Source organism: Rhizopus delemar, genomic scaffold (genome assembly GCF_000149305.1).
Source record: "Rhizopus delemar RA 99-880 supercont3.9 genomic scaffold, whole genome shotgun sequence".
Lineage (NCBI taxonomy): Eukaryota > Fungi > Mucoromycota > Mucoromycetes > Mucorales > Rhizopodaceae > Rhizopus > Rhizopus delemar.
Window position 1 is genome coordinate 1,865,000 of NW_027137835.1, and position 14,631 is coordinate 1,879,630.

Consider the following 14,631-nt stretch of genomic DNA (forward strand, 5'->3'; position numbering starts at 1 on the left):
ATTCTAATTGAAGGCAGGTGTTTACATCTTGTTGAGTGAGTAGCTTGATATCTTCTATTGCTATCGTTCTTCTAATATTCAGTTACTTTAGCAAGTGTTATCTATAATTATGATTATGAAAACTTTTCATTTGTTCTTTTGTATGTCTGTCATAGATTATCTTTTATTCTGGGAATTCCTCACTGAATTGAATAACGTTATTTTACGCGTTATTTCAATTATGTGAAAGATTAGCAATATTCCTGACATTGGATTGGATTTGGTTATTTTAGTTGATACGTCTTCTTATCAAAGAACTCTCATGAATACAATACATATTCTAAAAGAACATGTTTAATTGGAATTGATTGTATGATTTTATTTAAATAAACTTGTATTTTATTTTATTTTAATTATGATCTTGTATTAAGACTTATATTTATTAATGCCAACTACAATCAGTTACTGTTCTACAACAAAGATAACAGTCTTATCATTTTAAGCTAAATCTTTACAAATGAGTTTGAATAAGAATAGATCCTGATAATTACCAACTGCCCTGAACAGCCAAGTTTCATTTTCATCTCAACAGTTGATTATTTACATCAGTTTATAAAATTTTTCTTATACATGTCAAATCATATCGGTCGTAACTATCTCTTGTCGTTTAATCTCAGGTCTTGCTCAAACTAATATAAATAGCCTTGGAATCTTTCTTTAATAAAAGTATTCGACTTTAGAACTATTGTTCGGTCTCGTTAGTTCTTCTTTGTTCATATTTTTATACTTAAAACACTTCAATAACAACAAAGATCCTAGCTTGACGTATAATTTGACTGTATATACTATATAGCACAAAGTGTTATGTACGATAAACATGTGATATTGGTGAGTAGTTTGTAGTCGAGTAGAAGGAAAGATAGTGAAAAAAGGAAAAATGATAATCGATGAGGCTCTTCAACCTCTTTATTGAGTCAAGACAGGAGAGAGAGCTCATTAAATACAGACTACGTCTTATTTTATAAAATTAATAATTGAAGAACCGAAGTTGCACAGTGTAAATTACTAAAGTTGTTTATGTGTATTGATGACTATATAACATGGAGATCTTGAGTAATCTCACACGACATTTGAGTATTTAATAAAGAAAATACGACAAAACAGCCCATATAATTTATACCGTAGTTCCTCCGATCCTAAACCACATTATTATATTCTAAGACGTAGTTTGCATTGAATGGGCTCCCTCTCTCGTCCTTACTCAATGAATATGTTCAAGAGACTCATCGATTGTTTGAATTATTTATTAGCTTTATTAATCGAGAGATATAACACGCTTATTTCACATATTCAACTTTAGAACTATTGTTTGCTCTCGTTAATTCTTCTTTGTCCCTATTTTTGTACTTAAAACACTTCAAATAGTGAATCAATTAGCCTCTTTTATTATGACAAATACTGATCTTATTCTAAATTTGGAAAGACATAGGCTCGTTTAATAGCGGTTTAACCTTTTGTGCATGGTTATTTATTTTAATACAACTAGTATTGTCATATTTACCTTATTAAACAATTATTGTTCGTACGAGGTTACTCAAATATCTTATAAGAAATAATAAATACTGAATGTATAATATTACTCATTACATATCTTTTAAGGCTCATTTTCAACATCAATCATATAAATCCTTTATATTGCTCATCAAGCCTAAATAGTATAATCGACCTTGAATTCACTGATTCGTGAATAATTTTATCTCTTATATAAAGGCATGGTTTGACGAAATGCGTTCTCGCTCTCGTTTTGAAATCTAACAGAGTTTACATTGACACATTCGCTAGAATTTCAAGTATTATTTCCTTTTATTTCTCAACTTTGCTATTTGCAAATATCTCAACATTTATTGTGTATAAACTAAAATGTATATTAGAGATTTGCCACAATAAATTGTATGCTCATCGACTATATTTCATTGACTGTATATAGAGTTAGGTAAAAATTAGCTTATTGAAGACAATGTAAAGCTTTATGCTACTAAAGTGTAGTATTTTTTGGCTACTCTATTTTTATGTGTACGCGTTGTCAACAGTAAAAATGATAAAAGTGTACCACTAATCATAACAAACGGAACTTTGTTTTACATTCGGCTTAGCCAAATTAATAGCAAAGGAGGTTTCTCTTAGGACTTTAACAAGTCTTTTTTAATGCAAACTAAACCTTGTGCTTGTTATTTTTTTTTTTGAAAGAAATGTAAGGTATAATCTTACATAAACTTTATCTTTGTACCACGAATATATTTCAAACAGACATAAAGTAACCCACATGTGCAGCCCCGTGTAAGATTTTAAAATTTAAAAAGATAAAATTGTGTTTCTAATCATTGCTTGATCATACTGTTCATCTGCTTTATTTATACTGCAATAGATGCTTTTGTAGCTTCTATCTCGAGAAATATTGAAAATAAGCCGAGTAAAAAGAAAGCCATTAAATTCAAAAAAATAATTAAGTGCTATGAAAGACGTGTGTTTATTTATTTTTGTATTCTGCTCTGTGGCAGTCCTACAAACATGACGTTTATCTAAAAAGGAAATAGCTTGCTCAATCTAAAATTAGTAAAGTCCCTAAATTAAATGTAATTCGGAAAGCTATTGCATTGTAACCTTATTTTGTGTGATTTTGCTTTGTTTAATAAGGAAAAGAAAGTGCTGGAATTCGGAAGACAGTAGAGTTACGTTGAGCAAAGAAAAAAAGGGTGAAGAGTGATTTTCTTTTTGTTGTCTGCAATGTTAAAGCTATGTTTCCTATTGCCTATCATTTGACATCTTGTTATGCTAACAAGTGAAACAAATAAAGTTGCATGGCCTGGTACCACACAAAAATTATTAGTTATTGTTGACAAGGAGTAACCGAATGACATGTCATTTAGTCTTTGTCATCATCTGTCTGTGTGATTAATTATTCTTTATGAAAGGGCATTTTGAATTTAGTCTATCTCTTTTTTTAAAAAAAAAGTTCACTCGCCTATTTTTATCCACATTCAACTGTTTAGCTTTTTGTTTTATTTCGATACTAGCTAGCGATGAGTCTTTGGAAACTGATACCAAGGGTTGATATTTATCTCGACTGTACAGGTTCATTTAATTTTCTTTGATGTATAAATTAAATCTTTTTACGTTGGCTGAATATTCCAAAGAATTGTTTACATGTTTAATGTAACAATGAATATTAAAAAAAAAAGAGCTTTTAGATGAAACTAAAATGGAACCACAAATTTAGAAAAAAATATAGAAATGTTTGGCTGGATGACACCATGTTAAAGTAATCTTTTCCTTCTTTATTTTGCGCATACCAAGCGAAGCTCGGATAGACAGGGTACTATGAAAATGTATTGTACTAGATCGGTCTAGATTTTATTTGTTGATTTTGATTGCAACTACAAAAGAAAAATATTTATCTGGATGATGAGCATCTTTATTGTCTTTGCATCCAATTTTGTGAATTTTTTTTTAAAAAAAACGTAAGGATAACCAACAAGCAACCATCTTTCTATTACATATGACGCCGGCTTGATTGTTTATTACATGCGCGATTTTATTTAGTTCTCAGAATAGAGATCCCAAATGATTAGCATTTCCCTTTTTGGATAATTATTCTTTATTAGCGTTGAATGGATTATCAAACCCGAACAAGGGGTTCTGTCGAATAGAACATGTATGTGATTATTCAAGATGGAATATACAAATTCCTTAAATTATCAAAAAAGTAGAAAAAAGGCATATATGTTTATTACAGGGTGTATCTAAGTTATTGTCTATTTTTATAGGTTTATGCTTGCATTTTATTCATAAAAAGGATAGATCCATAGTATAGCTTTATTAAAAAACGATTATTCATGCATAGCCGGTATGTGTGAAGAATAAGAGAGCCATATAATATATAACTTGGGTGTAAAAAGAAAAAAGATACAGTTTAGAAAGAAGCATGTACGTTTAAATATTTACACATATATAAAAGAATGTAAAAAGAGAAAAAAAAAAATGCGAAATCATGATTCAAAATCCATAAGCAAGCTTATTTTCCAAAATACTTTGCACGTTTGGTCGTTCCCAGTTTTTCTGAAAAAGTAAAGCAGGTAATTTCTTTGCGAATATGGCGATTGAGTGCATCAGAGCGTGCGAAGCATTTATGACAGCAAGAACAAACATAAGGCTTTTTTCCTGTATGAATCCGAGTATGACGGTTCACGTCATATTTACGAGCAAACTTTCTACTACAAAAATCGCAAGAGTGCACCTTCTTTGTTGGTACATCATCCTTTTTTATCGCGTCAGGAGATTGTGAGGAAAGGACGGTAGAGTTGATAGACGAAGATCGTGACGATATGTCCGGTAGATCCGATAATGGTGAATCAGGAACCACCTGTGTTTCTTTCTTGGTATGATTTTTATTAATCCCTGAGAAAAAGTTGCCATAAAGTGTATCGTAGTATGTATCATGTTTGATGTAGTTTTGATTGAAGCGATCTAACAGTGAGCTTTTGTATACAGCAGTATTTTGTTGCCCATGGTCTGGCTCTAGCATCTTACAAGGCATGTAAATGTGGTTCCCCTCAGAAGGGTGTACGTGATCGCTATATGTCATAGAAAGGCGATTGGCAAAGTTTGTCGTATAGTCATGGATATAATTGTATGGTCTGCTGTAAGCAGATGAAACAGAATCAGAAGTCGAGACCGAGCTACTTGAAGAAACACAATGACTTTTTGGAGGTTGGCCAAGTCCAAAATAAGGGATATATATACCAAGGCCATCGTAAGCTTCTTGGACTAATGGTGGGCTGTAATCAAAACAGTTACTGTATGTATTGTCGGGTATGCATCCATTTAAGCTAGAAATAGTATACATCATTTGATTTGACACGTGATGAAGAGTAGTAACAAAGTATTCGTAATAAAAAAGACAAGGACAAACAGTGAGAGATGGATAAACAAAGAATCAAAAAGTGTTGTATTTATAATGAAAAAGAAAAGGAAAAAAAATATGATATACTGTATTATTTATATAACAAAATTTGATTGAGGTAGGAACGAACGAAAAAGGTGGTATATAAAAAAGGAAATAAGTAAATAGATGGCTTTCATAATCCTCTATTCATCTCTTTCTCTCTCTCTCCTCTCCCCACTTACCCCTCTCCTCCTCTCACCCCTCTTTTTTTTTTTTTTTTTTGTTTTTTTTTTTTTTTTTTTTTTTTTTTTTTTTTCAAAAGAACACATATAATAGCTTGATGTAGAACAAATAAGAAAAAATAAATAAATCGGATGCTCATAAAAGCGTACACATGTGCTGTCAAGGAGATCTCCTTAATTTGAAATCTTTGTTCATACAAACATCATATCGCATTAAGCCGCTTTAGTTGTCCTTTTAACTGGCTAATGTAAATAAACTAAACTTATTTCTCTTTACAAGTATTTAAGTTTGGACGAACAGGATCCAATCTCAAATGGCTTGACTTCAAAATCTTCTAAGGTTTCCTTTATGGATTTAAAGAAAAAAGTAAACCCATAAAAGTTGTGTCATCTTTTTAGTGATACGTAACTTAGAACTTGGCTGCGATTGCATCTGATTTTCCAGTATTAACAAATATGTAAAGGTACTAAAGAGTCTAACAGGTTTCGTCACTTGATTTTCTTTAGCATTTCGTTTCTCTCCTTTAAAAATTTAATTTTCTTTTATGAATCATTTCAGATGGTATTAATGATAATAACTGGGTTATTCTAATAGAATATTACAGAAATAGCAGATAAAATGAATGCAAGAGTATCCTTCATGTTCTTTTTATAAAGATGGCAGTACATTGTTTATTCTCACAAATACTTTGAAAGGAGCAAATCTATGCATCATGGATTATCAAATCTTCCCTACAACACGATAATTTGATGCTGACCTAAATCAGTTTATGAATATGGAATGGAGTCTCTTTAAAATTATTTGTTCCGTTGTCTATACGAGCAACTCAAAAAAAAAGTACGATAACAACAAAGAAAAAGAAGCGAGTAAAAACAAAGCAAAGCAAACTGCGAAGAGAGCATCTTGCTACTTGATTATGCAGGTTTCCATTCCGGTTCACAAGCTTTGTTTTTATGCCAAAGGGATAGCTGGCCTGCTAAGAGTCAATCATCGCGTGTCTAACGTACAGCCCATCTTTCTGGAAAGTACTAGATTATTGTTCTCATTTGCATATCTCTCAAGAACCTGCATGAAAACTTAAAATGGGCTATACTATCTTTTTTTTTGTTATTCTCGCAAATAATTGGTGTATTGTAAGAAAAGATTCGGTTAACAAGTCCTTATTGTTTTTTCATTTAGGAAAATACTTATACGCATTACCATATATAGTCTACGAGGGAATCAAATAAAAAAAAAAGCACAGGTATGAAGCTTATGTGCTTCAAATCAACAAATCCGAGACTTTAGATAAAATATTATAATGTAAATCAACTGAATCGAATAAAATACACTCTACAAAAAAAAAAAAAAAAAAAAAAAAAAAAAAAAAAAAAAACATTCACACACACACACACACACAAAACCGTCGATCGTTACCTCCTTATTTATAAATGACCTTAGATTTAATGGCGTCAGTATTATAAATTTGAACAAGTACATTGGATTACAAGTTGTAAAATCAAATGTAGAACTAACCCTAAAGCTCCGTTTTTTTTTTTTTTTTTTTTTTTTTTTTTTTGTAATACATCTGCTTAGCAATGATCGAACATTCTATTTTCGAAACTTTCCTTTTACTGCTAATTCCGTAGACAGCAGACTTTTTTAAGATTGCGTTACTATCTAATCATGCAACTACCAAATATACACAATAAAAAGAAGCTAATAGAATAATTTTACACTCACCTGACATACCCCATAGTCATAATACACGAATCAATAGGGGCATATCGTTTAAATAGATTTGTCAAGTTAAAAAAGGAGAATGCCCAAAAGAAAAAGTGTTCAGCATGTTCCTATTTAGTACTCGCGGTCGATATATGATCCTTCTGTAATATTAAACTGGGATTTATAATAATAGGATTAATGACAGAAATTCAATATTTTGTATCTTAATTTCTAGTGCTTAAGTATCGGTAGTTACATGTAAGAGTTAAACGGAGATATATGTTTTGTACGCTTGGATGTCATCTTTTATAATTTCTTGTTGCTACTAAACTCTATAATCAGAGTCATTTTGAGTATTCAGTATCTTATAAAATGTGTGGAAGAAAAGCTCTCTTTATTAATTTTGGAAACAACTGTATATTGCACTTCAAGAGACGTCACTCAACTTTCTTTGGCTGTGTGGGAGCTACATCACACCTTCATGTGCTGCTGGTTATTGAGAGTACAAGTAGCCTTTTGAATCACTTTTTGCTTACACCAAGAAAAGGAATACTGAATGTCAATTTCAATGTCCTATCATGTTCATAAAATAATGGCTAAGTATGATCTTTGTCCTATTGATTGAATCCCATAAAACCACATTATTTACTTTTTTTTTTGAATTACTCATCAGTGATAATCAAAGCAACAAGCCGAAATTGTTGATTACGAATTAATAGTATTTCCTCCTTTTTTTCTATTATACAAAGCTATAGTACATTGATGTCAAAGTATAGCCAGAAAGAAAACTGATTTTGTTAATGACAGCGCCTAAAGATACTTAAAACAAGAAAAGTTGACATGAAAAATATAAGTAGTTACACTATTTAGAGACCTTACCATGGCCATTAAACATCATCTACTTATACAAAACCAAACCCTCAATCATGACTAAAGCTTGTTGTTATAATACTTGATATTTCTCAACTGAAAAGTATCCAAATTCACAATGTATAAAAATGACGACTGATAGAATACATAAGCTACAAGGAAAGATGATATGATTGTTAGATCAGCTAAATTACTTTATTGCTAGTTTTGCTAATGTGTGCATAAAATAGTGCGTTAGATTATGTAATAACATATGCTTGAACATTATTACTCTACACATAAAGCTCCTTTCTTTATAAAGCAGAATTTATAAAAATATTATTATTAATCACATTCAGCTAGTAAAATAGGCTTTACTATTCTTTTTAAATAGACAGAAGTAGAAAAAGCAATATAACCATAGATCTTTGTATAATAACTAAATTCCCTAGACTTTATAAAGCAAATATTTATACTTATCTGGATATCAAACACTAAATGGTTATCCCATAAAATGCTAAAAGAATAAATACGGAACTAAGGTTAAACCTAGGAAAAAACCAAAAGACACGATGATGATAATATTATCAATTTATTAAATTTCTGTCTTACAAGAGTGTCCCAAACATTGCACAATTATCATACAACTCTCATGATTCATAAAACAACTTTAACAACCATCAGTTCGGAAACGTTTGGTGTTTCTCACATGTCAAAAGTTAAAACAAGAGGGAGAGCTAGGAGTCAAAATATGACTAAACAATCGATTCCTATAATAGACTAAAGAGCTAAATAACGTAATCATATCGTTTATATTAACATTTCGCTTGAGATTTTATAGAAAAGCAAATTGTATATTTTGATTAAAAGACACTTTTTTTTTACAACAAATAAAAAATTATTTAAAACATATTTAATCCATTCTTGTAAGATTTAAAAAAGGAGAGAGAGAGTAATCTGTAACTACAATATTAAATCATTTCGTGTTATTCTATCTCGTCAAGCTAAATTATGCTTGATATTTAAAGTACAAAAATGAAAAAAAAAAAGTAGAGCGATTCCAAATAAAGTAACAAACATCACGCTCAAATTACTCAGTTATGTTCCATCTGTTTTAGTTTTTTTTTTCCTTCTCTTTTTTGAAGTAGATTTAGAGATATTTATACTATCGCAGCACTTTCAGTTTTGAAAATTGCTCAGTAACAAGTTACCTGTCTGACTCTCTTTCCATCATGGAGATAAAATCGTGCTACCAACAATTGTTCCACTATATCAGGTTTATTTACCTTTTTTTTCTCCATATTTAGGCAAAGGGCCTTTTCATGGTAGCTATCTAAAAAATATGGCTGTTTCTTGCAAAAACTCATGTTCTTCTTCCGAATGCTTCACTTAAAAATATAAACTAATAGTCACTTCGTCCCGATTCGTTCTACTTTGATTGATGAGACAGGCGTATAAAAATAAAAGTGCCTAGCATCTAGTCAAATATGCCTTATGCATTAATAGGAAATTTCGTAAAAATTGCGCTTATTAAATTTTGAATAAACAATTTGGCTTTTCATATAAATAACTGTTAAAAATAAATGAAAAGTAAGATAAAAACATCAAAAAGTCGAGCCTATCCCTAATAAAATAATACTAAAGAAATACATTCAAACTTGTTTCAGGTTAGTCTGAGTGTTCTCAGTCATTGGTTGGAAGAGCCTATGTTCCACTGAAATGAAGATAGTAATGTCTTGGCTGCAAATTTAAATCATTTTGGAAGAAAGAAGGAGGCTTTGATCATAGATATTATATAACACTTAAATCTCAATTTATAATACAAAAAGACCTCTTATAAAAATAAAAAATCCTATATTCATTAAAGAAGATTTAATATTAAGCATAACGAATAAGGTATTTAATGTGTGCATCATTTTTGAATCGACATCAGGATTTGTCTTTGTACGACGTGACTTTTTAACCAGCGCGCTTTGATTCCAAGAAAAAAAAAAAAAAAATAGGCGCCTTGGTGTCTTTCTTTTCAAGGAACAAAAAAAGTATGGGAGCAACTGACAGTAAGCTTGCCTTTAGAAAGACTGTGTTTCGACTGTATGAAGACAAGGTATATATAAAAAGTAATAATCAAATAGCAATATACTAATTTTTTATTGTTTTAAGGACATACCAACTACTGAAAACGAATTTTGGAGTTCTGTAATAGAAACAATAAGCTATGATATTGTTCTTGGTGTATTAACTGTTTATGCTGCTTAAATAGTTTTGGAATTTGCCAGAGTCTGTCGATGATATATTTTCATTAATTGGTGCAAATGATATTCGACGCATAAGAGACAGCTCAAAAATTAACCTCGAGACATTAATCGATAAGGTAAAAGGCTTATATTTAAACCATGCTATTTATTTAAAAATCAAATAAAGGTCTTGGATAAAATGAAAACTATATTATCAGCTAAAAATTTTCCATCCGAACAGCATTCTATAAACCACCTTTTGAATTGCTGTAGAATTATGACACGACTAATGCCATTCATATTTGAAAGCACAGAATGTCTACAATGGGAAGAATCATTTTTTTGGGCTCCAAGACAACAAGAAAAAGAAACAAGGACGGTTGACAACAAGCCAGAATATGAGATACTTCCCTGCAGAGCAGAGTCGCTGTTAACGAGTAAAGACACAAAAACAAACTAAAATATCTAAACGCACTAAACAGTAGACATTAGTGACTATCCAGGCTTTATACTTGGCTGGATTCACACTTCCTATTTCAGCAGCTACAGAAGAGTCGAAAGTGGTATATACTATTTGGGAAAATGGGGTTGGATCATCAGTAGTTCCAATTTCTACATCAAAGGATGCAGAATCTAACAGAACAGAAGTGTTGAGACTACTGACTGTGTTATTGTCCAAATCAATGTATACCGCCCCTGCACAATTGTTATCCGAAGAAAACTTTTGGTTAAGATTCATTGCTACAAAGCTTGAAAAGAAGGTTTTGCTGGTGATACTTTGCAGCTTGATCAACACTGTTTGTAATTACGATCCAACAGGATGGATGCCTTACACCTATGTCTTGAGTGGAAGTAAAGAACAGCTTGTTTCTTTTAGTTTAGCTTGTTTATTAGCCTTGTTGGATTACAGATCTCCACAACAAGCAGATATGATACGCCAAGTCGATTCGGGCTCCTCGCCTACTTCCGCAGAGTTTCCAGTTTCTAATATAGAAGTGATCACTTTGGAGAGCCCAGATGTAGCTGTTGTACCAAAAACAAGCGTTGAATTAGAAGTCTTTTCTCCACAGGATCAAGCCTCCCCATTTACTAGTGTGGATAACGCTTTTCGACACTACGTATCAAAACTGCATCGTCCAAAGGATTTTGAGTTCTTGACAAAGGGTCTCTATCGCATTCTGGTAAACCCAATGACTGCGGTAAACACTTACTTGCCCGGATCAACCAAGCGTGTAGGCTGCTTCATTGAAGTCATGATGTTTTGTTGGCGTTTGCTTGAGATAAACTCGGTAAATTTGTTTTTGTCAAAGATACCAATTGCCTGTCAACTAAATAGCTCTTCTGGGCATGATACATTATAGAGGTTTAAAGATTATCTCGTCGAAAACGATCAGGTTCTTGATTTAACAGTAGCTTTGGTATTTCATGCCACTGAAAACAAAAATAACTTGGGTAAAAAAGATTTAGCATTAAGAGGTGGCCAAGTGCTCTCCTCTTTTTTAATTCTGGTCACATATTGAACAATACTATGTAGCTCAAGTAGGCTTAGTTAGAATGTGTGCATTTATGCTCCAGACATTGTCATCAAGCAAAGGCTACTGTACTAAGCTTAATCAACCATTTGCTACACATTCGTCACTTCCTTCGATCATTCGACTCTATGCATTCAACGGCACCTATGCAGATTTCCTTATTATTGTAAATAATCACACATTGAGTTGCTAATCAAATATCTAACTTGTATTTAGTCCATATTTTCGTTGATTGCTTCAACTCGTGGACTACTTTCATCTCTTTATCCAGCATTAGTATTGACAATCACGAATATATCACCTTATGCAAAAAACTTGGGTGTCACTACAGCATCCAAATTAATGGGATTATTTCACTCCATGTCATCACCTGGCTTTCTATTGAATGAAGAGCACAATCATTTGCTGGCTGGCTATCTTTTGGAAGCATTTAATAATATCATCCACCATCAATATTCTGAAAATCCTAATTTTGTTTATTCAATGATACTGCATCATGATTATTTTGAAAAGCTAGACAAGTTGACATTTGGAACTGCTGTAGCCGAAGCTGAAAGGTTACGCTCATTGAGAGAAAGTAAGGAAGGAAAAGGAACTAATCCTAGTGGTAAGGAAACCGGTAAGCAGGAAAGAGGCAGTAGTGAAGAAGAGGCAAACAAGCAGCAAGAGGAAGAGGATTCCGATTTGAGAAAAGAAGAAGAGCAAGCTCAGACAAGTGCCGAGTCCTCATCTACCAACGATGATGGCGGCAGTGGTACGATTTTTGTATCCAAAACTGGATTCACACCAACCGAAGAGTGGTTTGAAACATGGAAGTCAAAGCTACCCTTAGTCAGCATTTTGAAGCTATTAGAATCCTTGGTACCGTCGATTGAAGAAAAATGCAAAGATAGTAATATAACGCTCGAAGAGATCAAAACATATTTGAGTACGGTTTCTACAACGGAGATTTTAACGGAAGGGAACCCGATATTTATTCGTAAATTTCAATGGGGAGAAGCACTGTTTATTTGGTTCAGAAGTATGCTGTGGGGACACAACTATGTAAGTACAATGAAAGATTATGGACCTTGGAACGGTACACACGTCAAGTTATTTCAAATCAAACAAGGATAAAAAAGTTTATGGCAATAGATCATACGTTTTGTGTGAAATAAAAAAATTTAAATACAGACACATCATTAAAAATAAGCCTTTTTTTTTTCTTTCAAATTCTCTTCTTTTCTATTTCAACGCCCTTTTTTTTTTACGGATTTCAAGTATGGATGTTGTTGTAGCAGATATTCTTTCAAAATGTTACATTTACATGTATGAAATTATTGGAGAGCAACTTCTCGCACCAACCCCTACTGAAGCATTTCAGTTTGTATCCAATTTATTCAACATTTTATATGAGCATAGCCCACCTATCGTTCGAACCTATTATAATATATTGAATAATATTCCTATACAATCAGATATTATACCAATCGCCTTAGCTCTGTTGATATTATACGCTTTGTTTTCAGCTGTCATCATGACAGTTAAGGGCATCGTTCGATTAGTTTATGGATTTATTCGACTTAGCATCATCATCAGTATACTAGCCACTATCATTTGTATTGTATTGCCTTATATTAGTCAATATGATAGAACAATTCTGTTCCCATTCGAAAAGTTTGTTTTTTCAGCATCATCAGGTCATACTTTAGAACGACAACCAATTTAAACAAACTGGTATTTATGTTAACAGCAAATAATAAAAGTATTTAGATACATACCACATGTGTCTTTCCTAGTTACATTGCCTCTTGAGTAAAAATGTACTTGAACTTGTTTGTTGTACAAGCTTTATCTATTCATGAGTACAGAAAACCTACATGTGAAATCAAATGTGTGCAAGCTCGAATATCTCTGCCTTAAAACATTCGGGTCATGCGAGCAGGGACTTCATCTGGTCAAAGAGGTAAGTTGTTCACTTCCTCAGTATGCTTTTCAGAGACATGTAATATTACAAGAAATGAGGCCATTGCCTATTAACTCCAGGTGAATGTGGAGAGAGGATGAAACGCTGTTGACAGAATTTAAACGAAACAAATACAAAGTCAAAGGACAGGTGAGAAAACGCGAAGCCGGGTTAAGGAGAATCTCCTTATCGTATTTTGATCTCTCTGTTTTTTTTTTTTTTTTTTTTTTTTTTTTTTTTTTTTTTTTTCATGGACTTCTAAAGGATTTAGAGAAAAGCTTGTGAGTTACTGGCTTCATGGCATAAGCTGAAAGATAAAGGGATTATATCATTATGGCGTGTTGATAGTAAGTACTCTCTTTATCTCACAGCTACTTCTTATAGAAAAGCTTACGTACGCTCTCATCTTAATGTATGCTTGTATTATTGTATAGTTTGATTGTTGAAACATGAAAAGAATAAGAACAATCTTCATGTTTCATAGTATTGTAGGCAGACATAAATAATCTGCAACGCTGGCATAGTTTAAGCATAAAAATCTGACAATGAATTATATCATAAAGAGTAATCTATGTCTTGCGTATATAACACCAATTTGTTATAGTAATAGATCTTTGTATGGTCTCTTTGATGATCCAATATATCAAGCTGCATTGAGACTATGTATGTCAGAATGGAATCTTGTTTTTCGTGCATAGTAACTCTATCGATCTAAACAAATGAATGAGTAATAATTTTATTAATAACCCAATCGGCGCCTTGATGGCTCTTGTTGTTTCTATCATCAACTTTCAGTCTTTCTGCACTTACTAAGTTAGCGAGCTTAATCAAATCCAATAATCATTCAGGAACAAAATAAAATGATGTCTTAAACAGTAGTTCCATAGACGCCTATTTATAAATGCAACATCAATAGCTTTATCTTTGATCATACTCAAGAATAAGAAAGCATCTCAACATAATTATCGCTTCGATGCTTTTTTATTCCTTTTTATCTACATTTATTACAATAGTGCATATAGACATAGGTTGCTTATCTTTTCAAAGAGTTTGGGTATTCTATAGCTTAATTTACTTATCTAGTGCACCTCATTGCTCAGTGAATCTAATTTTCTTCTCATCATCTTGTACCACAATGTCTTAGCAAGTGGGGTATCCTTACATTAAGGAATTATATGCTCTCTTTGTGGTTGATCAAAAGTG

At 32.1% G+C, this 14,631-nt stretch overlaps 4 protein-coding genes across 4 annotated transcripts; 3 read left to right on the forward strand and 1 right to left on the reverse strand.

Moving 5' to 3' along the window:
- Window positions 1–4,051: 4,051 nt before the first annotated feature.
- RO3G_11786 (uncharacterized protein) lies at window positions 4,052–4,882 on the reverse strand (the record flags this gene model as incomplete). The annotated part of the gene is made up of 2 exons (XM_067666370.1): window positions 4,052–4,434; window positions 4,567–4,882. 2 exons carry the CDS (start codon window positions 4,880–4,882, stop codon window positions 4,052–4,054), a joined length of 699 nt encoding a protein of 232 aa, XP_067522471.1.
- Window positions 4,883–10,634: 5,752 nt separating this feature from the next.
- On the forward strand, window positions 10,635–12,599 carry RO3G_11787 (uncharacterized protein; the record flags this gene model as incomplete). The annotated part of the gene is made up of 5 exons (XM_067666371.1): window positions 10,635–10,803; window positions 10,846–11,150; window positions 11,313–11,403; window positions 11,486–11,649; window positions 11,700–12,599. The coding sequence occupies 5 exons, from the start codon at window positions 10,635–10,637 to the stop codon at window positions 12,597–12,599; spliced, it is 1,629 nt and encodes a 542-aa protein (XP_067522472.1).
- A 145-nt stretch (window positions 12,600–12,744) lies between these two features.
- Window positions 12,745–13,191, forward strand: RO3G_11788 (uncharacterized protein; the record flags this gene model as incomplete). The annotated part of the gene is made up of 1 exon (XM_067666372.1): window positions 12,745–13,191. The coding sequence occupies one exon, from the start codon at window positions 12,745–12,747 to the stop codon at window positions 13,189–13,191; it is 447 nt and encodes a 148-aa protein (XP_067522473.1).
- Window positions 13,192–13,354: 163 nt separating this feature from the next.
- Window positions 13,355–13,920, forward strand: RO3G_11789 (uncharacterized protein; the record flags this gene model as incomplete). The annotated part of the gene is made up of 3 exons (XM_067666373.1): window positions 13,355–13,428; window positions 13,702–13,775; window positions 13,913–13,920. The coding sequence occupies 3 exons, from the start codon at window positions 13,355–13,357 to the stop codon at window positions 13,918–13,920; spliced, it is 156 nt and encodes a 51-aa protein (XP_067522474.1).
- Window positions 13,921–14,631: the final 711 nt, after the last annotated feature.